Genomic DNA, 25,513 nt, shown 5'->3' on the forward strand with positions numbered 1-25,513 from the left:
GTGACTAAAGTCACAGTGATGTGCACTAGCTCTTACAAACTGGGACGTCTGGTCACTGTACCCTATAGATCCGGAACGGTAAGAGATAGAGAATGACGCTTAGTGAGGAAAAAATCCTGTTTTTCATGGATCATTCTGGTTCAGTGATCTGGATCAGCACCAAAAGTCATAGCAACTTAATTCAGCCGAGAGGTATTCTTCATGTGAATTTTGGTGATGATTGGTCAAAAACGGAGGGAGAAATAGCATCCTAAAATAATAATAATAAGAAGGGAAGCAGACTAAAAACAAAGTAGAAAGATCCTGAGTGAGAGTAACGATTTGTGCCAGCGCTGTTAGTGCAAATTAACAAACAACAAGCAATAACGACATCATTAATACATTTGATATATTTTTTTCAAAATATATAATAAAATATTATACAACCCTGATTCCAAAAAAGTTGGGACAAAGTACAAATTGTAAATAAAAACGGAATGCAATGATGTGGAAGTTTCAAAATTCCATATTTTATTCAGAATAGAACATAGATGACATATCAAATGTTTAAACTGAGAAAATGTATCATTTAAAGAGAAAAATTAGGTGATTTATATTTCATGACAACAACACATCTCAAAAAAGTTGGGACAAGGCCATGTTTCCCACTGTGAGACATCCCCTTTTCTCTTTACAACAGTCTGTAAACGTCTGGGGACTGAGGAGACAAGTTGCTCAAGTTTAGGGATAGGAATGTTAACCCATTCTTGTCTAATGTAGGATTCTAGTTGCTCAACTGTCTTAGGTCTTTTTTGTCGTCTTTTCCATTTCATGATGCACCAAATGTTTTCTGTGGGTGAAAGATCTGGACTGCAGGCTGGCCAGTTCAGTACCCGGACCCTTCTTCTACGCAGCCATGATGCTGTAATTGATGCAGTATGTGGTTTGGCATTGTCATGTTGGAAAATGCAAGGTCTTCCCTGAAAGAGACGTTGTCTGGATGGGAGCATATGTTGCTCTAGAACCTGGATATACCTTTCAGCATTGATGGTGTCTTTCCAGATGTGTAAGCTGCCCATGCCACACGCACTAATGCAACCCCATACCATCAGAGATGCAGGCTTCTGAACTGAGCGCTGATAACAACTTGGGTCGTCCTTCTCCTCTTTAGTCCGAATGACACGGCGTCCCTGATTTCCATAAAGAACTTCAAATTTTGATTCGTCTGACCACAGAACAGTTTTCCACTTTGCCACAGTCCATTTTAAATGAGCCTTGGCCCAGAGAAGACGTCTGCGCTTCTGGATCATGTTTAGATACGGCTTCTTCTTTGAACTATAGAGTTTTAGCTGGCAACGGCGGATGGCACAGTGAATTGTGTTCACAGATAACGTTTTCTGGAAATATTCCTGAGCCCATTTTGTGGTTTCCAATACAGAAGCATGCCTGTATGTGATGCAGTGCCGTCTAAGGGCCCAAAGATCACGGGCACCCAGTATGGTTTTCTGGCCTTGACCCTTACGCACAGAGATTCTTCCAGATTCTCTGAATCTTTTGATGATATTACGCACTGTAGATGATGATATGTTCAAACTCTTTGCAATTTTACACTGTCGAACTCCTTTCTGATATTGCTCCACTATTTGTCGGCGCAGAATTAGGGGGATTGGTGATCCTCTTCCCATCTTTACTTCTGAGAGCCGCTGCCACTCCAAGATGCTCTTTTTATACCCAGTCATGTTAATGACCTATTGCCAATTGACCTAATGAGTTGCAATTTGGTCCTCCAGCTGTTCCTTTTTTGTACCTTTAACTTTTCCAGCCTCTTATTGCCCCTGTCCCAACTTTTTTGAGATGTGTTGCTGTCATGAAATTTCAAATGAGCCAATATTTGGCATGAAATTTCAAAATGTCTCACTTTCGACATCTGATATGTTGTCTATGTTCTATTGTGAATACAATATCAGTTTTTGAGATTTGTAAATTATTGCATTCCGTTTTTATTTACAATTTGTACTTTGTCCCAACTTTTTTGGAATCGGGGTTGTATAAAAAACAACCAACAAATAAACAAACCCTCTATACGGCCAAGTCGTGCTGTTTCATATCATCAGAAGAGACACACTTTCATTCTAACTACTGTTTGATTCCACATTAGCTTTGTAAATCCTTCCACAGAATGATGTATGCTTTGGGAAACTCTTAAAATTCAGTTACTGTAGTTGATATCACTTTGTCTTCACCGTCAGCTCATTAGATAGACAAGGGAAGGGAAGGAAAGGAAGGAAAGAGCCTGATCCTGCAGGCTGATTAAACTGGCCATTATAATGACAGCTCCAGCTGCTTTAAAGCCTTGCACTTTACATTTACATACGGTATGCCTCAATATCATGATTGATGCATTGTCGGTTTCTATGTATAAATACATCACTGATATAATAACCACACTGTGACACACACACAGATCCGCATGAAAAGAAAAGAAAGCTGCTCTGAACTGCCTTGTGCTGTATTTATTTCTAGCCCCCTACAGTGGTGCTTGAAAGTTTGTGAACCCTTTAGAATTTTCTATATTTCTGCATAAATATGACCTAAAACATCAGATTTTCACACAAGTCCTAAAAGTAGATAAAGAGAACCCAGTTAAACAAATGAGACAAAAACATTATACTTGGTCATTTATTTATTGAGGAAAATGATCCAATATTACATATCTGTGAGTGGCAAAAGTATGTGAGCCTTTGCTTTCAGTATCTGGTGTGACCCCCTTGTGGAGCAATAACTGCAACTAAATGTTTGTGGTAACTGTTGATCAGTCCTGCACACCGGCTTGGAGGAATTTTAGCCCGTTCCTCCGTACAGAACAGCTTCAACTCTGGGATGTTGGTGGGTTTCCTCACAAGAACTTCAGGTCCTTCCACAACATTTTGATTCGATGAAGGTCAGGACTTTGACTTGGCCATTTCAAAACATTAATTTTATTCTTCTTTAACCATTCTTTAGTAGAATGACTTGTGTGCTTAGAGTCGTTGTCTTGCTGCATGACCTACCTTCTCTTGAGATTCAGTTCATGGACAGATGTCCTGACATTTTCCTTTAGAATTCGCTGGTATAATTCAGAATTCATTGTTCCATCAATGATGGCAGGCCATCCTGGCCCAGATGTAGCAAAACAGGCCCAAACCATGATACTACCACCACCATGTTTCACAGATGGGATAAGGTTCTTCTGCTGGAATGCAGTGTTTTCCTTTCTCCAAACATAACGCTTCTCAATTAAACCAAAAAATTCTATTTTGGTCTCATCCATCCACAAAACATTTTTCTAATGGCCTTCTGGCTTGTCCACATGATTTTTAGCAAACTGCAGACGAGCAGCAATGTTCTTTTTGGAGAGCAGTGGCTTTCTCCTTGCAACCCTGCCATGCACACCATTGTTGTTCAGTGTTCTCCTGATGGTGGACTCATGAACATTAACATTAGCCAATGTGAGAGAAGCGTTCAGTTGCTTAGAAATTACCCTGGGGTCCGCCGGGTATTACACGCCTCACTCTTGGAGTGATCTTTGTTGGTCGACCACTCCTGGGGAGGGTAACAATGGTCTTGAATTTCCTCCATTTGTACACAATCTGTCTGACTGTGAATTGGTGGAGTCCAAACTCTTTAGAGATGGTTCTGTAACCTTTTCCAGCCTGATGAGCATCAACAACTCTGTTTCTGAGGTCCTCAGAAATCTCCTTTGTTTGTGCCATGATACACTTCCACAAACATGTGTTGTGAAGATCAGACTTTGATAGATCCCTGTTCTTTAAATAAAACAGGATGCCCACTCACACCTGATTGTCACCCAATTGATTGAAAACACCTGACTCTAATTTCACCTTCAAATTAACTGCTAATCCTAGAGGTTCACATACTTTTGCCACTCACAGATATGTAATATTGGATCATTTTCCTCAATAAATAAATGACCAAGTATAATATTTTGTCTCATTTGTTTAACTGGGTTCTCTTTATCTACTTTTAGGACTTGTGTGAAAATCTGATGATGTTTTAGGTCATGTTTATGCAGAAATATTGAAAATTCTAAAGGGTTCACAAACTTTCAAGCACCACTGTAGACATGAAAATTTTATGATAATCTTAGATTCGATTCGATTCGATTCGATTCACTTTATTGATCCCACATCAGGGAAATTCACGTGTTACAGTAGCAAGAAAATGTCAAACAGATAACAAATAAAACTGAAATAAAAATTAGACAAACGAAGGATTAAATACAGAGGGCTATTTGCATAATCTACCGTGAAAAAGTATAGAAAATTGCCTTATTGAGAGGCTTGGGAAAATTGCACATTACAGGTAGACTCTGTATATATACACACACACACACACACACACACACATATATATATATACACAAATTATATAAGTATGCATAAAAATAGTTTAGGGCCTATATTATTGCACATAATAATTGCATCGATGAGAGATGGCAGAGGTAGTAGTGGTGAAGTAGTGCAAATTAAACGACAAACTGGTTATTGGTGCTACGTTACAAGTTGTGGGTGTTATACGGTCTGACAGCAGCCGGTATGAATGACCTGCTGTATCTCTCCTTCTTACACCGTGGGTGTAGCAGTCTACTACTAAAAGAGCTGTTTAAAGCCCCCACAGCCTCATGTAGGGGGTAAGAGGGGTTATCCATGATAGAGGTCAGCTTGGCTAACATCCTCCTCTCACCCACCACCTCAATGGAGTCCAGAGGACAGTCCAAGACTGAGCCAGCCCTTCTGACCAGTTTATTAAGTTTCTTCCTGTCCCTCTCCGAACTTCCGCAGACCACAGCGTAGAAAATCTTCTCATATTCATCATTTATTTATTTATTTTAAAAAAATGGCAAATCTTACTTTTTATCCACTTGTAGTCGTGTAACGTTGTATAACATCTCTGTTTTACACACACACACACACACACACACACACACACACACACACACAGTTTCTCGTGGACTAGCCTGCAGCAGGTTCAGGGATATTTACTCACTGTGAGGTTGTGTGGCTCAGTATACAGAGCTTTATTACCACCTGTCCTTTGTTTTACTGGCAACACAAATATGGACACACACACACACACACACACACACACACGTTCATAGCCAAGCATAATTCTACTGATATTTCCGTCTTATTTTCTGAAGTACCTTTCGTTCCAGATATTTTCTCCATAATAATATCAATAAAATAAAAAAAAGCTCCCGTTTCACAAAACTGCCCCAGAACCTGAAATTTCATTTCAGAATCGATCAAATTCTACTGCGTTTTGTTGTGGAAAGCCCTGCAGCACGAGGAGACATTTTAATAGCACGCCCAAGTGCAAACCTATTGATGGTGGATCATGTCCGCACAATTACGTGATTTGTTGGAGAAAATGACAACCGAGTGCAAGCCACCGGCCAAATTCCAAATAAATGGGAAGTGAAATGCAGGACCTAATTAAACCTGTTTTAATACCTCCGGCTAACAGCGTAACCCAGAAACGTGCACTTTCATTCAAAGGCAATGTCAGCCAGCCATACTGCCGGGTCTGACCTCAAAAGAAGCTCCTGCCATTTTCACTCTAAACAAGCCTGCAGATTTTATGGCTCCAATTCTGAACATAATTATTCAACCAAGCTCAGTGGGTTGTCTTTTGCCCCCCCTCCAACTCCGGAATGGGAATGAGAAAACAAATCAATCACATATCAAATACATATTCATGTGCCTTCACCTCATTCAAAGACTTATTTGCTCCACAAGCAAGCCAAAAGTCCAAAAGCATCCTACAAACAGACAAAAAAAAAACAAAAAAACATCCATCCGAAATGCCAAGTTTTCAGAAAGGAGCCGTAATTTCATTCCCTCTGTTTAATATTTAAAGATTCATGATGCGACTCGCAATGCATTCGAATCCAAAGGCCATACCTGTGAGGTTCTTGAGGCCCAGCTGGCGCAGTCCAAAATGGCCGTCTCTGCGGTAGTTGAGGAAGATGGCGAGGGCGTAGCGATCTTCGTAGAGCCGCGTACCACGGATGATGCGCAGGTTCTCAAGGGGGAGATAGTCAAACTGATTCAGAGCCACCAGCACGTAACCTGTCACCTCACGGATGGACTGGAGAGAAAAGTAACAAGAAAGAAAGGCATTTCTTTTACACATTATGTCTGCTTCTGGTCAAAATCTTTGTCTTTTTAAGTGGAACAAGCATGAAAATTTGCCATTTCAGTGCAAGTCATATGCCCTCAATCTACAGTGCTGAGCGTAAATGAGTACACCCCCTTTGAAAAGTAACATCTCATCTTCTCTAGCCGCTTTATCCTTCTACAGGGTCGCAGGCAAGCTGGAGCCTATCCCAGCTGACTACGGGCGAAAGGCGGGGTACACCCTGGACAAGTCGCCAGGTCATCACAGGGCTGACACATAGACACAGACAACCATTCACACTCACATTCACACCTACGGTCAATTTAGAGCCACCAGTTAACCTAACCTGCATGTCTTTGGACTGTGGGGGAAACCGGAGCACCCGGAGGAAACCCATGCGGACACGGGGAGAACATGCAAACTCCACACAGAAAGGCCCTCGCCGGCCCCAGGGCTCGAACCCAGGACCTTCTTGCTGTGAGGCGACAGCGCTAACCACTACACCACCGTGCCGCCTGAAAAGTAACATTTTAAACAATATCTCAATGAACACAATTTCCAAAATGTTGAAAAGACAAAGTTTAATATAACATCCGTTTAACTTATAACGGGAAAGTAAGGTTAATAATATAAACTTAGATTACGCATTTTTCAGTTTTACTCAAATTAGGGTGGTGCAAAAATGAGTACACCCCACAACAAAAACTACTACATCTACTACTTTGTATGGCCTCCATGATTTTTAATGACAGCACCAAGTCTTCTAGGCATGGAATGAACAAGTTGGCGACATTTTGCAACATCAATCTTTTTCCATTCTTCAACAACGACCTCTTTTAGTGACTGGATGCTGGATGGAGAGTGATGCTCAACTTGTCTCTTCAGAATTCCCCATAGGTGTTCGACTGGGTTCAGATCAGGAGACATACTTGGCCACTGAATCACTTTCACCCTGTTCTTCTTCAGAAATCCAACAGTGGCCTTAGATGTGTGTTTAGTCATGTTGGAAAAGTGCATGACGACCAAGGGCACGGAGTGATGGTAACATCTTCTCTTTCAGTATAGAGCAATATATCTGTGAATTCATGATGCCATCAATGAAATGCAGCTCCCCGACACCAGCAGCACTCATGCAGCCCCACATAAGGGCACTGCCACCACCATGTTTCACTGTAGGCACCATGCATTTTTCTTTGTATTCCTCACCTTTGCGACACCATACAGTTTTGAAGCCATCAGTTCCAAAAACATTTATCTTGGTCTCATCACTCCAGAGTATAGAGTCCCAGTAGTCTTCATCTTTGTCAGCATGGGCCCTGGCAAACTCTAGGTGGGCTTTTTTGTGCCTGGGCTTTAGGAGAGGCTTCTTTCGTGGATGGCATCCATGCATGCCATTCCTCTGCAGTGTACGCCGTATTGTGTCACGGGAAATAGTCACCCCAGTTTGGCTTTCTACTTCTTTAGATAACTGCAGTGAACTTGCATGTAGATTTTCTTCAACCCTTCTCATCAGAAGACGCTCCTGTCGAGGCGTTAACTTCCGTGGATGACCTGGACGTCTCTGTGAGATGGGTGCAGTTTCATCTTTCTTAAATTTTTGTACCACTTTTGCTACAGTATTCTGACTGATAAGTAAAGCTTTGCTGATCTTCTTGTAGCCTTCACCTTTGTGGTGTAAAGAAATTATTTTCTTTGGGGAATTCTGAAGAGACAAGTTGAGCATCACTCTCCATCCAGCATCCAGTCACTAAAAGAGGTCATTGCTGAAGAATGGAAAAAGATTGATGTTGCAAAATGTCGCCGACTTGTTCATTCCATGCCTAGAAGACTTGGTGCTGTCATAAAAAATCATGGAGGCCATACAAAGTACTAGATGTAGTAGTTTTTGTTGTGGGGTGTACTCATTTTTGCACCACCCTAATTTGAGTAAAACTGAACAATGTGTAATCTAAGTTATATTATTAACTTTATTTTCACGTTATAAGTTAAACAGATGTTATATAAAACTTTGTCTTTTCAACATTTTGGAAATTGTTTGTGTTCATTGAGATATTGTTTAAAATGTTACTTTTCAAAGGGGGTGCACTCATTTACGCTGAGCACTGTATGTCAGAGGAATGTGATAATATTTGAAATATAATGACTATCTCCACGAACTGCTAATGACTGTGATACTGTCATCCACATAATATAATTATTATAATTATACGTTGTACTATATTAAATATAATTCATATAATTAGTTGAATGGAGTTCACCAGTGTCATTCATTAAAGTGTCATTAAAGTGATCTCGATACAAATAGACCTGTTCCTGGAAGAATGCAGATTTGGTTAGAGAACATACCTAATCAAACAGTATCATGAAGACAAAGTAGCTATAAAAACAAAATGATCAGTCAGGGTTTGGTTTGAAAAAAAAAAAAAAACATGAAATCCATGATTGAAAATTGTAAATAATATGGCACGACTACAACTCTGCCTCGAGGAGGCTGTTTGTTAAGGCCCGGTCACACAGCGCTTTACGGCTTTATCACGGCCAAAACCCGTCAAAAAGTGCTCTCCCGTGAAGCAGACGATATTGTTCGTGTTGATGTCGAAGTTAAGACGTGTTACAGTCGATATACAGACGTGACAGGACGCAGGGGAAAATCGGAACGGCGTCGGACGCGGCAAAAAGTTTTGGACTGCTCAAAACTTTAGACCGCGGACAACCACGGCCGGCACACGTGGTAAAGACGTGCAACACAGGTGAAAAACACGTGATAATCAGTGTCCCGGCCGTTATTAAAACTTGGGGAGACGTGGTAAGACGCGAAAGTTTGGCGGTCTATCACGGGCAGAGCACGGTCATCGGACAGGTGTTACGCGTTGGTATCACGGGATATAGCGTGTGTTTAGCGGCTTATCACTGAGAAATGGATTTTTCCGCGTACATAGCACTGTCTAAGCCCGTTAAACGACGTCTCAAACAAGTTCTAAATTCGATTGATCACTGTCTAATCACTTCTGCATCACTTCTGATTTGCGGCATGTAAATACCGTAATTTTCTGAGACCTCGGCACTTGCAGTCTAGATGTCAAGGGGTGAACATGAACCCTCAACGCTGTGATGTCCTCATCTTAATGCTCCAGCACCAACAGAACCAACTGATACAGGCTCAACATATCCTACCGCTTTTATATGCGCAGCAAGCCGCTCTTCCAACGACGCTGAGCCGCGGTTACCCGTGATTAGGCAGTGCTGCAGCAGTGAAACAGCCGCCGACGGCCATACCCCGTACAAAGCACGGCAAAGCCAAAATTGACCAAAAATTACCACTTACGACCACGTCCACCAGATTTTTGTATCTTTTTGTACGTGATATAGACGCGGAGTGCTGTGTGACCGGGCCTTTAGTGACGGGGTAGATTAAGGGTAGATTAATCAAGCTGAGAAGCTGTTCAAAAGATAACTCTAGCTTTCACAAATCCATGAAAGAATAGCAAGTTATATGAAATTCTGTTTGGAGTTTGCCAAAAAGGCATGTTGGAAACTGAATAAACAAAAGTTCTATGATCTGATGAGACAAAAAATGTACTTTTTGGCCTTGGCACAAAGCTCTACATTTGGCTGAAGCCCAGCATTGCTCATGACCCTGAGAACACCATCTCAACATTATTTTATTTACTTTTAAACTAGACTGATTTCTAGTTTAACCTTATGGGCTATTTTCTGTTGATTCATCACATATAAGGATAATCATTATATAACCACACAATAAAAAACTATTTTACTACAAAATTTCACATATAAACTGCTGCACATAAGTTCTGTGCATATTAAAACTGCATGGCTCCGTCATAAAAGAGTCCGGGTGCTAAACTGGCCTGCCTGCAGTCCAGACCTGTCCCCCATGTAAAACATTTGGTGCATTATGAAGCGCAAAATACGACAAAGGAGACCCCGAACTGTTGAGTAACTGAAATTGTATATCAGGTAAGAATGGGACAACATTTCTCTTTCAAAACTACTGCACTTGGTCCCCTCAGTTCCCTAACATTTACAGAGTGTTGTTAAAAGTAGAGGTGATGCAACACAGTGGTAAACATGCCCCCATCCCAACTTTTCTGAAACATGTTGCTGACATCAAATTCAAAATGAGCATATATTTTTCAAAAAGCAATAAAAATTCTCAGTTTCTACATTTGATATATTGTCTTTGTACTATTTTCAATGAAATATGGGGTTTCCATGATTTGTAAATTATCGCATTCTGTTTTTATGTACAGTTTACCGGTACACAGTGTCCCAACTCTTTTAGAATTGGGGGTTTGTGTGTGTGTGCCCATTGAAGGGAACCTGTGAAGAGAAAATAAAATATGTATTTTCAGTTGGAAGAACCATCACAGAGGTGTTCAAAGTGATACTCTGGATTTCCACATATGTATTTAACTGTGTTATTTCATAATTGTGTTGTGCCAAGAAAAGTGTGTCAGGGTACTCCAGAGTCACCTCATGAGTTTTCCTCATGGAGTTTGATGGGAATGCCATCTTTTATATGTGTGGTGTTTGTACAGAGGGATGAATTTAGAAAAGGCCTGAGAGAAGTGCTGAATACTATAAGAGGAAGCTGTGTGTGTGTCTTCCTCCTCTCAGTGACAGCTGTCAGGATGAGTGTGTATCAGCTCTGTGTATTGTGTAGAGTGTCACAGCCCATCATGGTGCCGTCATCCTCCACCACTCTCTCACCCAAAGCCATGGACACTCTCTCTCTCTCTCTCTCTTTCTCTCTCTCTTCCTTTAACAGTTGTGCTTTAATTTATGCCAGCTAATGACACTTGTATTCATACAAGTACAGATATACACAGTTACTTGACATTCACAAAGTATATATCTACATTAGGATCAGAACACGCAAATGCAATAAACACCAATGCACCAAGTGCAGGACCAGTGTGCTGTACCTGTGTGTCATGTTTAAAACAGTCTAAAATTTTTATTTGGATTTGCATTTTTTTTCTACTGAACGTAACAAACCCAAATAAAAACACTAGCATGTTGGGAATTTTTGGAGCATATAGGAATATGATGGAGCACGTTGATGTTTCATGGACAATGGTTGTGTTTCTGATGGGGAATGCTGGTGTTTAACAGTGTGTGTGTGTGTGTGTGTGTGTGTGTGTGTGTGTGTGTGTCTTTTATGGAAGAGGTTGTCTGACAGAAAATTCAGGTGTCTGATGGAGAATGTTGTTTTTTTGTTGGTGTCTGATGGATAATATCTGTCTATGATGACGAATGTAGGTGGTTTACGGTATGGATAGTGAAAGAGTTTTTGATTAGGAAATTTGGTATTTGATGGAGAACGGTAGTGTTTCTGATGGGCAGTGTTGGTGGTTGATGGAAAACAGTACTGTTTCTTATGAATTTTGGCACTGGATGGAAAATGCTAATGTTTCTGATGGAGAATGTTCAGATTTAATGGAGAGTTGTCATGTTTTTGATGGGGAATATTGGTGTTTGATTGATAAGTGTCATGGTTCTATTGGGGAACGTTTGTTTCTTATGGAAAATTGCAGTGTTTGTAGGTTTTCGATAATGAATGGTGGTTTTTGGGTGTTTCCAAGTGGTGCAAAAAAAAAAAAAAAAGCATTCACCCTATCATCCGGAGATTGTTATTCTGGCTCCCGATGGTGCCACAGCCAGCTGTAGTCAGAAGCTCAAGAAAGCAAAATTGGCCTGTGCTCTCAGGAAGGGATGGGTGGCATACTCTCTCACCCTGTCAATTACAGCAACACAAGCCAATCATGGGCATCTGTGAGCTCATACGTGTGGAGGTAGATGGATAGCACACCAAGTGTGTTACACCACCCCCTGACTTTGCATAAGCAGCAGTTTGAAAAGATGCAGTCAGCTGGCATCACATGCCTTAGAGGAAATGCGTAATAGCCTTTGACTTCCCTGATTGGTAGCTGTCATGTAATAGGGGAGTGACCTGTCTGGTGGGCGTGGTTTGGCCATGACTAAATTAGGGAGAAAATCGAATGGTGGTGTTTGTTGGTTCTTTACATTGGTAAGTTAGTATATGTTGTGAACTGTTGGTGTCTGTTTGTTTTCTCCATAAACCCAACCGTATTTGACCTTGAATGGTCTGCTTGTTTGCCTACAATTAACAGAATCTGAGAAATACCTCAGATGCCCACCTAAGCCACCAAATAGTGCCCGCAACCATGAGAGTGTGATACTACACTTTGACCAGAGCTTAACAAATACATCACATATTTGTAACTTCTTGTCAAATACCCCACACATCTACCCCAGCCTGCCAACTACCCCAGAACCCCAGGCACTGGCAATTAAACCCATTTTAGTTACCTAGCAACCTCAGAAAGCTGATAGAACCCCCCCAAAAAATTGAAAGCAATGGGGGGGGGGGGGGGATCAGCGATAGACAGAGGCATCTTTTTTTGTACTTTGGCTAATTTAATTAAAGGATCGCTATGCTGAGAGTCCTATTTATTGTGTTCACTTTCCACCGTTTCAATTTCTCTATCCCTTAGTCATTTATCTCATTGTTAGTCAATCAATGCTTTCTGGATAGTGAGGGAAAAGGTTAATTTCTCTTTCTGTTTACTCACTAAGGAAGTACATACGTAAAGGAAAACAACTTGTGATTATGAGGAGTTTGGTTTACAGATAATAACACACAGGGGAAAAGAAAAAAAAAAACTGACAGGCTTTGTGGAGAACACCATCTTACTCCCAATCACCAGTGGTAACTTGAATGCTAAAGTGTCTGCTATTATTTATAGACTATGGAAGTGATTGGAGAAGGCCTGGATCTTTTCAAACCCCTGCTCTGAAAGCCTTTTCCTGTGAGCTGAGTGGGACACTCAGAGGAAAAAAGCCTGTCCCCAAGAGCACGCCATGCTCCTCAGGAGGCCGTTGGGGTGGACGTGTTCAGGTCTTGATAAAACCATGCTGTAAATGCAATGTGGACCTCTATGTGAGCTTGAGAAGCAAAGAACCAGTAGTAACTCAGTGGTTAAGGCTTTGGGCCATGATTCAGAAGGCTGTTAGTTAAAATCCCGCTCCACCAAGCCACCACTTTTGGGCTCTTAACCTTTAGAGTATGACACCATACACCACTTTATCTGCTCAACTGTAAGTTGCTTTGGATAAAAGTACCTGTCAAATGAGCAGACCCTGCTCTTCCCAAGCACCAGAAGGGGTTTTATGAAATTTATCCAAAGGCACAAACTACCAACAACATATTTCAGATTCTTGTCATTGTCAAATATCAAACACAAAAACTGTTCATCTTATTTGATTATACAGGAATTTGTTGCGGGGCGGCATGGTGGTGTAGTGGTTAGCGCTGTCGCCTCACAGCAAGAAGGTTCTGGGTTCGAGCCCCGTGGCTGGCGAGGGCCTTTCTGTGTGGAGTTTGCATGTTCTCCCCGTGTCCATGTGGGTTTCCTCCGGGTGCTCCGGTTTCCCCCACAGTCCAAAGACATGCAGGTTAGGTTAACTGGTGACTCTAAATTGACCGTAGGTGCGAATGTGAGTGTGAATGGTTGTCTGTGTCTATGTGTCAGCCCTGTGATGACCTGGCGACTTGTCCAGGGTGTACCCCGCCTTTCGCCCGTAGTCAGCTGGGATAGGCTCCAGCTTGCCTGCGACCCTGTAGAAGGATAAAGCGGCTAGAGATAATGAGATGAGATGAGGAATTTGTTGCTAAGTCTTGGCTGACATCCCTAGCCTGTGGCTGCTACCAGTAAAAGCAGAAGGAAAATGAATGAATGAATAAGACATAGCACTAAAAAAAAAATAGTCCTATCCAAGGTGAATTTGTAACAAAAACAAAATGGAAATATGTAGTTAAGTATGGGGTTTATCAAATGAACGACAAGTATAGATCATAAAGAGTCCCTGTCAGACCCACAAAAAGACCTGCCTGCTCCATCCTGATGCCCTGCATCTGGCTGAAGTCTCACCGCATTGCTCCTGTAGAGGACGGCCCCATATGGACAGTTGAAAGTCGCACTTGGAGGACGCTCTGGACTCTTACAGCAATGCTTTTATGGCTGAGGACTACAGTTAACTTACTAACTTTAGGACTGCAGTTGTCATGAACAGCTTTGCACTCAAGTTTCCATCAATGAACAGTTTATAACTTCAACAAAACAGACTTCATGTTAAAACTATAATGAATTTCCTGGTTTCACAGTTATACTTTGTGAATATATAGGACACAGTTATAGAAGCAAGTTATTTATAATCACATTGTCTGTTATCACCCAAATGAGGATGGGTTCCCTTTTGAGTCTGGTTCCTCTCGAGGTTTCCTCCTCATGTCATCTAAGGGAGTTTCTCCTTTCCACCGTCGCTACAGGCTTACTCATTGGGAATAGATTAGGGATAAAATTAGCTCATGTTTAAAGTATTTAAATTTCTGTAAAGCTGCTTTGTCTCATCTCATCATCTCCAGCCGCTTTATCCTATTCTACAGGGTCGCAGGCAAGCTGGAGCCTATCCCTGCTGACTACGGGCGAAAGGTGGGGTACACCCTGGACAAGTCGCCAGGTCATCACAGGGCTGACACATAGACACAGACAACCATTCACACCTACGGTCAATTTAGAGTCACCAGTTAACCTAACCTGCATGTCTTTGGACTGTGAGGGAAACCGGAGCACCCGGAGGAAACCCACGCGGACACCATGCAAACTCTGCACAGAAAGGCCCTAGCCAGCCACAGGGCTCGAACCCTGACCTTCTTGCTGTGAGGCGACAGCGCTAACCACTACACCACCGTGCCACCCCGAAGCTGCTTTGTGACAATGTCTATTGCTAAAAGTGTTATACAAAGAAACTTGACTTGACTTGACATGACATGAACACAATAAGCTGAGAGCAGACAGCAGGCCAAACACAATGGACCTGAAAACAATCCAAGATTCTAAACCCCAAGAAATCTAACAAATATAAATGGTTTAGAACTGCAAGGAGGAAAGAAGGCAAGCCTTCCTAAAGTGCAAGTGGAAAACTACAGTCTTTATAGTGTCTCTAAATGAGGAAGTGATTGTTGTAGATAACAATATAACTCTGAAATCACCGATTAGAATGTTTTAGTCCCCTTAGAGAGACCGAACTAATTTTGCTAATTTCCTCATCAAAATCTTCAACTTGTGTACCAGATCCCTGACCTACATGATTCATCAAACAGATAACCCTAGAAGGACTCGAACCTTTTCTAAAAACAATCAATTCTTCCCTTAGTTATACACCTAAATCTTTTAAACTAGCAGTTATCAAACCCCTGATTAAAAAACCTGACCTTGACCCCTGTGAGCTGTCCAACTGTAGGCCAATTTCAAACCTCCCCATTATCTCCAAGCTCCTGGAAAAAGCTGTGGTGCAGCAGTTACACTTCTAGGAATAACATAGGAATAACATTCATGAAATGCATCCGTCAGAATTTAGATCTCACAGAGAGCGTACTGGTTAAAGCATATACGCAGAGCCATGGCCTCACTTTTGTTTGTAAATGCCTTGAGACCTCAATAATGGCACAGGAATAGTTTTAAGTGTTAACAATAAATCTAATATAGTAATTTTTACGATTAAAGTGATTTATATAGGTAGCGGTCTGAGTGAATGACCTTGACGTCCGTAACGTCACAGCAGGAAGTCTATCGGTCTCATCGCCATTTCCGCTATACTAAAACACAGAGCTGACTGCAACTCCAATCGTCCGTTTTGAGCTAATTTATCGCCATGTCATGTAGATCTGTTGTTGGCGGGTGCAGCAACATGACAGAAGCTGGATTTACGTTGCATTCATGGCCCAAGAATGTTCAAACTGCAAAGATTTGGACGCGTTTTGCGAGAAGTTCATGGGCACATTGGGCGGCTATGAAGTGGTCTCTCCTCTGTTCTGCACATTTTACTGAAGACTCGTACGAAACCTCTGATCTGTTGAGGAGCGTTGGCTATAAGCCCATATTGAAAGAGGGTGCAGTACCAATACACACACACATCACATCACATTATCTCTAGCCGCTTTATCCTTCTACAGGGTCGCAGGCAAGCTGGAGCCTATCCCAGCTGACTACGGGCGAAAGGCGGGGTACACCCTGGACAAGTCGCCAGGTCATCACAGGGCTGACACATAGACACAGACAACCATTCACACTCACATTCACACCTACGGTCAATTTAGAGTCACCAGTCAACCTAACCTGCATGTCTTTGGACTGTGGGGGAAACCGGAGCACCCGGAGGAAACCCACGCGGACACGGGGAGAACATGCAAACTCCACACAGAAAGGCCCTCGCCGGCCCCGGGGCTCGAACCCAGGACCTTCTTGCTGTGAGGCGACAGCGCTAACCACTACACCACCGTGCCGCCACAGTACCAATAATTAAAGGAAAAGAAAACTACAAGAAAAGGAAAGTATTTATTTATTTTATTTATTTTTCTTTTAAAAGGAAAGTGAGTTCAGTTGCACCAGTCCTCCTGGAGTGAGCCGAGGGTTGTTGCTAAAACCCGGGACGGAACCGGATGGAACATATCGCTCGGGCAGTGACCAACCTGCAGTTGTTGCTAAAACCGGTGACATGCCATTCCGTCCCGGGTTTTAGTAATTGCCTGAGCCGAGCAGTAATGGCGGACTACACAGTATGAAGAAAAGTGAATGAGTGGAGCAGCCGTTTGATTTCTAAACTGGATATTGTTGCCATCTCGCCCTTACGTGGAAGAAGTGAATGAACAGAGAACTGAATGAACAACTGAAAATCAGATTGTTTCAAAAACAATCGGCCGCAAGAAGCGAGAACACAGACGGGTAAGCTCAGACTCTCATTTGGATTAAAAAAAAAAACATTGTTTACCTGCATTTAGATTAATACATGCAACTTGTATTGTGTGTTTAAGTTAGCGGTATAAGATTATTTAATTTGCTTCAGAATGTGATTGTCTCAGTTCATCTGATTATTTAATTCGCCTTTTACATTTTATCAGTGAAAATGCATGCATGTACATGTATGTTGCATAAGTTATAACACCCATCCTGTTTTAATGAGAGTCAACCCACAATCAATGAAGTCAAATCAGTCTTAGTTGAGCAAGTCGGTAACAGGATTTCTTACTCTCACCATAAATTTTTATTTATATGACTTTGGTCTATAGCTGTCAAAGGCCTCGGCCTTAAAACCGGTTCCCGCTGTGACGTCACACACTCAGGGCTGGCTGGCTCAACGGGGCAGCTCGAACGCCAACTTTGCGGTCGATTTTAACTCTCAAAAATATATATTTTTTACTCCCATTTATGCAGCATACAAGAGTCAAAGATGGAGATTCTATCCACTCAGAAATGTATTTAAAAATAAAGGCTCTGCATATCTCCTTTAAGGTTGTAAATGACTTACTACTGGCCTCTGTGGCAGTGGGCACGTGGTTGACCACCAGCTGTTGACGGCAAGAACCGGCAGGTAACACGTGATAAGTTTCCTCTGTTTTCTGTGTTCTTTCAGGGAGAAGCTGGTAATCAGGGAGAGAGCTGAACTACCCAGCACTGTGTATGTGTGTGAAGAGAAAAAGGAGTTAAAGTCACTGAAAAGTGAAATTAGAGAAAAATAAAAGTGCACCTTGAGTTGTCAAGTTGGTCTCCCTGTTCTTTATTTCCTAAGCTGTTTGAAGGTTACAGCCTCTGATCAGAGTTGTCTCCATACTTGCCTTAAGCCTAGGTCACAACCAGCTGTACGTGCTCCTACGGCCGGTCTACGTGCAAAAAATGCAAGAAACGTACGGAGGGCGCGTGTGTGACGTGCTGATTTTCGAGCCGTAGACTGGCCGCAGACCGGCCGCAGAGGTTCTTTGTCATGTCAAACAAACTCTACGGGCGCTTACGTTTTTTTCAGGTAGCAAGACAAACTTACGGCCAACGTGCGTCTTTCTCCACGAACAAAAAAAACGCAGCGATTTGGGAAACGCCAAAAATCGCACGGCAAAAAATCGTACGTCCGGTTGTGACCTAGGCTTTACTTGACCTTGGTGCAGCTTTTGACACTGTTGATGATACTATTGTCCTTCATAAACTAGAAAATGTCTGTGGAGTTAAGGCACGGCCCTCTCCTGGCTCCAGTCTTATTTATCTGATCATTATCAGTTTGATGATGTAAATGGTGACTTCTCTATGCATACTCATGTACAGGCTCTGTTTTTGGCCCATTTATTTTTTCTTTATATATGCTACCCCTAGATAAAATTATTCAGTAGCATGATATTAACGTCCACTGTTTTGCTGATGACACACGGTTGTATGTTTCAGCCAGGCTTGGAGTACTCGAGTCCAGGACTTGAACTCGAGTCCAATTCGTGCCCTAATTTTAAGGACTTGTGACTTGACTTGGACTTGAGCATTGATGACTTGGACTTGGACTCGAACTTGTGCATTAACTGCATTAGGACTCACAAATTGGAGACGAGGACTCGGATTTTTTTCTTTATTTTTTGTAACATACCATAATAATTTGGCATAAAAATTTTATATCTACATTCATTTTTATACTAATTTTGTGCAAGAGTGTCACACCTGCACGCCTTGACATGTGCATCAGATAGACTTTCAGGTGTGCTCCAGACAGCGCGCGTGCACCAAGCGGACTCTTGCACACGTGCGCCGTAAACGAGTTGCGCCTACACAGGATTAAGGCGCAATCAGCACGCCTATATAAAAACTGTGAAAACATACTTACTTTGCAAAGTATTGAGTTGCATTGCTGACACATTACCAAGCCTTATTTCCTTGTTTGGTTTCCTGATCCCTTATTTCCTGTTTCTCGTCTTTGATTCTGCCGAGTCTATGATAGCCTGTTTGTGCCTCGCTCAACCTATTTCCTGTTTCACTCAGTGCGTTTACATGCACATAGAGGAAATCAAATTTCTGCCGTAGCTCGACTGAAATCGAAGTTCTAAATGCCATGGATACACCTTAGCTCGGCTGAAATCGAAACGAACTGGATTTCTCGTAATCGAGCTACGCGACCTAGATTATGCGATTGTAGCCGAGCTACTTAGTGCATGTAACCCTATCGAGCTACGTAGTCGAGCTACTTACTTCCCTTCCGGAAGTGACGAGTGACGAGACCACAAGCGGGAAACACAACAGCCTCGGTCGGCAATGACAACAGTAGTAGTAGCGAGCAGCAGAAGAGGTCAGGAGGAACAAGGAGACAAAAAACAAAAACAATTGAACTTTTTGTGTGTTTATTAAGACATAAGTTAAATTGTAAGCAAAAATGGACTTTAGAAAAATTGTGCAAAATAAGTTGTCTTACAAAACAGTGGTCTGCGCAGGACAGTTTGTAGCCAACAGGTGGCAATGACATGTGGTGTGAATGTAAAGTGGAAATCACTCCTCTTCTTCATGACAACAACCGGAAGTGTACCAACACGATGGGGCGTGTAGCGCCACCTGTGGCTCGGGTGCACAATGTACCTCACACAATAGCTCGATTACCTTGTGTGCATGTAGGATTGGATTTCTCTGGCACCCCTGCTGGGACCCTTAGCTCGATTACCGACAGTAGCTCGATTTGGATGTGCATGTAAACGCACTGACTGTTTTACGATTTTGCCTACCATTCTGGATTGTTTATCTGTTTTCACTTATATTAATAAACACACCTTCTGCAGTTACAACCGACTCCCAACCATCTCTGACAGAACACTTCACACTCCCTGACAAAGAGAAGCACATTCACCTGTTCATACGTCATGTTCAGGAACAAACTAATGTGAATGGCGCTAAAACAGCCACCGTCAAATGGTGCAGCTGGAGTCTTGTTCTCAGACTCGACTCGGATCAATAGTGGACTCGACTCGAAATTTTTTTTTAATGACTTGGACTTGACTCAGACTTGAACACTGGGGACTCGAGACTGGACTCGGACTCAAGGTTTAGTGACTCGACTACAACACTGGTTTCAGCAAATCAAGAATAGAGACACAAGCTTAAGACATTTGAAGAATGTGTAAAGGGCATTAGAAAATTGATGCTTATTAACTTCCTTCTACTTAATCCTAACAAGACAGACGTATTTGTATTAGGACCACATGAAGCTAGAAGTAAGCTTTCTAATTACATAATAACTCTGGATAGCCTTTCAGTTTCATGTGCAGCAGTAAAAGACCTCGGGGTGATCATTAACTCCAGTCTTTCATTTGAAATTCATGTCAATAATATCACGAGGATAGCTTTCTTTCATCTCAGAAATATTGCTAAGATAAGAAATATAATGTCGCTACACAGTGCAGAAAAACTAGTTCATAGCTTTGTTACCTCTAGGTTGGATTATTGTAATGCCTTACTGTCTGGATTTTCCAATAGGTGCCTAAATAAGTGCCACTTAGTTTAGAATGCAGCAACAAGAATCCTTACAAGAACCAGAAGATATAACCACATCATCTCTATCTTATCCACACTGCATTGGCTCCTATTTAAATTTTGCCTTGATTATAAAATACTACTGTTGACCTACTATTAAACTTCTGGTCTTTTATGACCTGCCATTCCAACTTGGATCAAAAGGTGCAGGCTATTTGCTGTTACCTCAAATAGTGAAGGCTACAGCAGGGGGCAGAGTCTTCTCTTACAAAGCCCCACAGTTATGGAACAGCTTTCTAATAGTGTTCGGGGCTCAGACATCGTGTTTAAGTTTAGACTAAAAGCATATTTGTTTTGGCAAGTCTTTTGTTAATAGCTTTTCATTAGGTAAAGGAGTAGATCTGGAGGGTTCTTGGTCATAGAGTGTTTTAACTGAAAGGGAGAACCAGAAGGTAACAAAGACATGAGGGTGCCCTGAGTAAATGTGTGAGAGTGGGGGTGGCAGCATCCATACATCCCAGTTAGCTGTCAGAGATAGTCTTGCTGGAGTCCCAGCACACAATTAGGTGACAATGGGCATACCTAACAATCTCTCTCTCTCTCGTTACACGTCAGTCCTGAGATACTAGTGATACTGAAATCTCCTGCTCTCCAGACTTGCCTGATTCTTTCCTGATGCCCTACTTCTGGCTGAGGTTCTCATTGTTTTGCTCCTGTGGAGGATGGCCCCATATGTACAGCCTAAAGATCTCATCTCATCTCATTATCTCTAGCCACTTTATCCTGGCCTACAGGGTCACAGGCAAGCTGGAGCCTATCCCAGCTGACTACGGGCGAAAGGCGGGGTACACCCTGGACAAGTCGCCAGGTCATCACAGGGCTGACACATAGACACAGACAACCATTCACACTCACATTCACACCTACGGTCAATTTAGAGTCACCAGTTAACCTAACCTGCATGTCTTTGGACTGTGGGGGAAACCAGAGCACCTGGAGGAAACCCACGCGGACACGGGGAGAACATGCAAACTCCGCACAGAAAGGCCCTCGTCGGCCATGGGGCTCGAACCCGGACCTTCTTGCTGTGAGGCGACAGTGCTAACCACTACGCCACCGTGCCGCCCCCAGCCTGAAGATCTCATCTCATCATCTCATCTCATTATCTCTAGCCGCTTTATCCTTCTACAGGGTCGCAGGCAAGCTGGAGCCTATCCCAGCTGACTACGGGCGAAAGGCGGGATACACCCTGGACAAGTCGCCAGGTCATCACAGGGCTGACACATAGACACAGACAACCATTCACACTCACGGTCAATTTAGAGTCACCAGTTAACCTAACCTGCATGTCTTTGGACTGTGGGGGAAACCGGAGCACCCGGAGGAAACCCACGCGGACACGGGGAGAACATGCAAACTCCACACAGAAAGGCCCTCACCGGCCCCGGGGCTCGAACCCAGGACCTTCTTGCTGTGAGGCGACAGCGCTAACCACTACACCACCGTGCCGCCACTTCTTCATGTCATCATTTGGGAAAATAAAAATTATTAATTAATATGTTGAAAATCTATATTTGTTTCTGTCGAGCTGCTTTGCAACAATGTTTATTGTTAAGAGTGCTATACAAATAAATTGACTTGACAGTCAGGTATGTTAAAAAAACAGGAAGTTGAGTGTTCTGGTGATGGAAACCTCTAGTAGTGTGGCATAGAGTTGTCAGTTGAACCCATAAGCTTCCCAGTATAGGCTCTGCATCCGCAGCATCCATAACCAGAATAAAGATGTGATTGAAGATGAATTAATTTACTATAAAATAAAGCCTTTTTCATGGACAAAAATATAGTTATATTTCTTGCTGCACATTCAGAAGTACCTTTTTAAATCTTTCATAACAGTTCATAGTATTTATTATTCCTCATAATTGTTTCTTGATATTTTTCAGGGTCAAACCCATTCTTGGTCATGCTAAAAAATACTGTCAATGCAGGCCACTGGCAAATAAAGGGCGCAATTAGTCTGGAGTTTTTAATGCTGTTGATATGAAATAGACAAACGAGAACAAATACCGGTATGGCCTTAAAAAAAAAAATCTCTCCATCCAAAGGACCCAAAACTGGCCAAGTGGAAGCTTTTGCACATACATGACAGACCTGGGGATATTTACTTGAGTGTTTTTCTCTTCCCGGTGGCTGAGCTTTATTGGAGGAAGTGTGCCCAAGAAACAAAAAGCTCCTTTCAGTCTCGGAGACGTGCCCGGTATGGAAATAGAATCCTTCAGCTCTGAACTTCTGAGAGCCATGAATGGGCAGAGAATAAGGGCTGAAGAGAAATAGAGTGGGGATGGAAAAAGGAAGGAGAGTTTATGTGAGGGGAGGGAGGTAGGCTAGAGAAGCAGTGCTGGTGTCCATAGCAAGAGAAGGTGTGCTGTGAAGCGGATCATGGCTAGGCTCCTGTATATTTTAATACATAATTAATACTCCACCTGTTCCGGTTCACAGAAAAAAGAAGGTGAAAAAGAAAGCTCAAGTGTACAAGCATAAAAGAGGGGATAAAGTGAGATCTCACAAGGGAAATAGATAGAGATAGAAATACAGAGTGAGAGAAGAGAGAGGAAGGCCAATTAAGGAGAGGAGGTAAGAGTGTAATGACACTATTAACACATTTGAGAGTCTCAACACATGTTACACTGATTGCCTCTCATTTACATACATATTGAACTTGTTGCTTGTGCCAGAGGGGTTTCACATGTGCATCTGGGATTAATTTAACTTCATCTACCTCAACTCAGCGAAAGCACAGCATCATTCCATAGAGTCAGGGGAAGACAGTCGTACCCTATGACAACATGAATAAGAAGAAACCTTGAAAGGAACCAGACTCAAATGGGATCCTGTGCTCTGCTGGGTGATAGATCAAAGTCCTTCCTATGCCAGGACCTGATCTTCCCAGGCAGTCCCCTGTTCCAGTACTAACCAGGCATTTAGCACAGCACCAATCTCCATTTCCATAGCCCTCAGCCTCTCACATAGCTAGGGTCACAATGGGGGCCAGTCCTCTGGTAACCATTAGAGTTTGACTCCCTACTCACATCTGTATTGCAGTAGGTACCATTTTGATAATGGTCTTTCGTATGACTCGACCACAAGTTGAACTCGCGATCTCCCAGTCGAGAGGCAGGCACGCTAACAACTGGGCCAACTTATGGTGGGTGATAGATAGTGGGATTATAAATTATTACTGGATCTAGGTGTAGAAAAGGTTAAAGACAAACTGCAATAAGTGTGCTGAAAGGAGGTTTTGTATGAGCAGATTGTAAATAAGAAGCCAGGCAAGAGCACAGGACAGCCCTAGGTACAAAATCTAAAGTTCCCAGGTGAGATTATCCATTGAAGCAAGGGTCAGACTTGGGAATAAACTTTTTTGGTGTGTTTTTGGGAGGTGTAAATACCATGGTGTATGCATGTGGGACATGGGACAGTGGAGAAGCTCCAAAGAGAAACAGCATCAGGATGAATCAGGCCAAGCAGGTGAGAGGAGCCACAGCACCAGAAGAGATGTCAACCAAGAGTTGGTACCAAAGAGATCCTGAGTGGTGCAACAGAAAACCATTAGCCCTCTCATACTGAGATTGCTAGCTTGAATTCTGATGATACCACAGCCATCTGTGGCTAGGAGCTGAAAAGAGCAAAATTGTCATGTGCTCTCAGGGAGGTACGGGTGGCATATTCTCCATACTCTCTTTTCCCTGTCAATTACAATCATGCTCACCAATAATGGGCATCTTTGAACTCAGGCATACAGAAGTGGGCAGATACTGTTTTCCTCTGAGTTACACCATCCTCTAACATTGCATAAGCAGCTGTTCCAAAAGATGTAGACGGCTGGTGTCACGTGCCTCGGAGGAAGCATATGATAGCCTTTGCGCTCCCTGGTTGGGAGCTGTTATGTGATAGGGGAGACCCGCCTGGTGGGTGGGACTTGGTCAAATCTAAATTAGGGAGAAAATTGGTCAATAAAAGCAACAAAGGTGGAAAGATGCTAAGGCAATACAGAGGGACCACGGTAGCTCAGACTTTGCAGTGACTGATGGGAAAGTCATGGGTTCAAGTCCCAAGATAGCACTGTTGGGCCTTGTGCCAGACCCAAAACTTTTAGCTGCTTTGTTGTATCCTGTCTCAACTGCTCACTTTAAATAAATAAAAAAGTCACCCAAAATGTAAAGGTACCAATCAGAATTCTCTAAAGGCCTTCCCAGTAGGTACCATTTTTATGATGGCCTTTGGTATGACCCAACCGCAAGTATAGAACTCACAAGCTCCTGATTGAGAGGTGGACACGCTAACCACTAGGCCAACTCACGGCACAATCAGAAATGCTTGCTTGAAAATTAATCATAGTAAAGAGTGTCATACAAGTGAGTCCACTAATCAAGTCTTTGACTGCACCAAATATCTGCATGATGGTCTGCTTTTTTCCTTTTACTTCCTTTCCCTCCCTCCCTCCTACAGTGTTTTGGACACTGTCAACTTAATGCAAATGCTCCTTCTAAAGGGCACCACTCTCTAGAAGTTGGGTCAACTTCCATCAAAAAAAACCAAAACAAACAAAAATAAAAAATAGGGCAAACTCAAAGCAAACGTAAGCTATTCACTCTGTGTCCCTGCCAAGATGCTTTCCCATGAGTCATTCGCCTGATAAAGAACCTGATTTGAAGACAGACATAAAAAGGAATTGGAGATAATCAGAACTCATCTAATGCCACAGTGAGTCTGGTGGTCATTAATCTTAGTTAAATAGTGAATCCGGTAAGTCTTTGGTAGCTTTGAGATGCATGCCCTGTTCAGCAAGCAGTCTTGACAGTGTGACAGATGCTTGTAAGGCCTACTGATGAACAGAGCCTGCTAGCAATGTTCACCTCATTGTGACAGTAAGCAAATGCAGATCCTGTGCAGACAGATTCATCTTCAGTCTTTGTTTGAAG

At 42.5% G+C, this 25,513-nt stretch overlaps 1 protein-coding gene across 3 annotated transcripts in view; it reads right to left on the bottom strand.

Moving 5' to 3' along the window:
• LOC132891447 (receptor tyrosine-protein kinase erbB-4-like) overlaps positions 1-25,513 on the bottom strand; it is a 962,854-nt gene that overhangs the window by 424,551 nt on the left and 512,790 nt on the right. For all 3 annotated transcript variants that reach the window (XR_009655323.1, XR_009655322.1, XM_060928997.1), the window contains exon 3: positions 5,943-6,129. Coding sequence is in view for 1 of the 3 variants with exons in the window: in XM_060928997.1 (XP_060784980.1) it covers positions 5,943-6,129 (187 nt within the window). In the remaining 2 variants the exon portion in view is untranslated. The remainder of the gene's footprint in view (positions 1-5,942; positions 6,130-25,513) is intronic.

The sequence above is a fragment of the Neoarius graeffei genome, chromosome 9, assembly GCF_027579695.1.
Source record: "Neoarius graeffei isolate fNeoGra1 chromosome 9, fNeoGra1.pri, whole genome shotgun sequence".
In the NCBI taxonomy this organism is placed as follows: domain Eukaryota; kingdom Metazoa; phylum Chordata; class Actinopteri; order Siluriformes; family Ariidae; genus Neoarius; species Neoarius graeffei.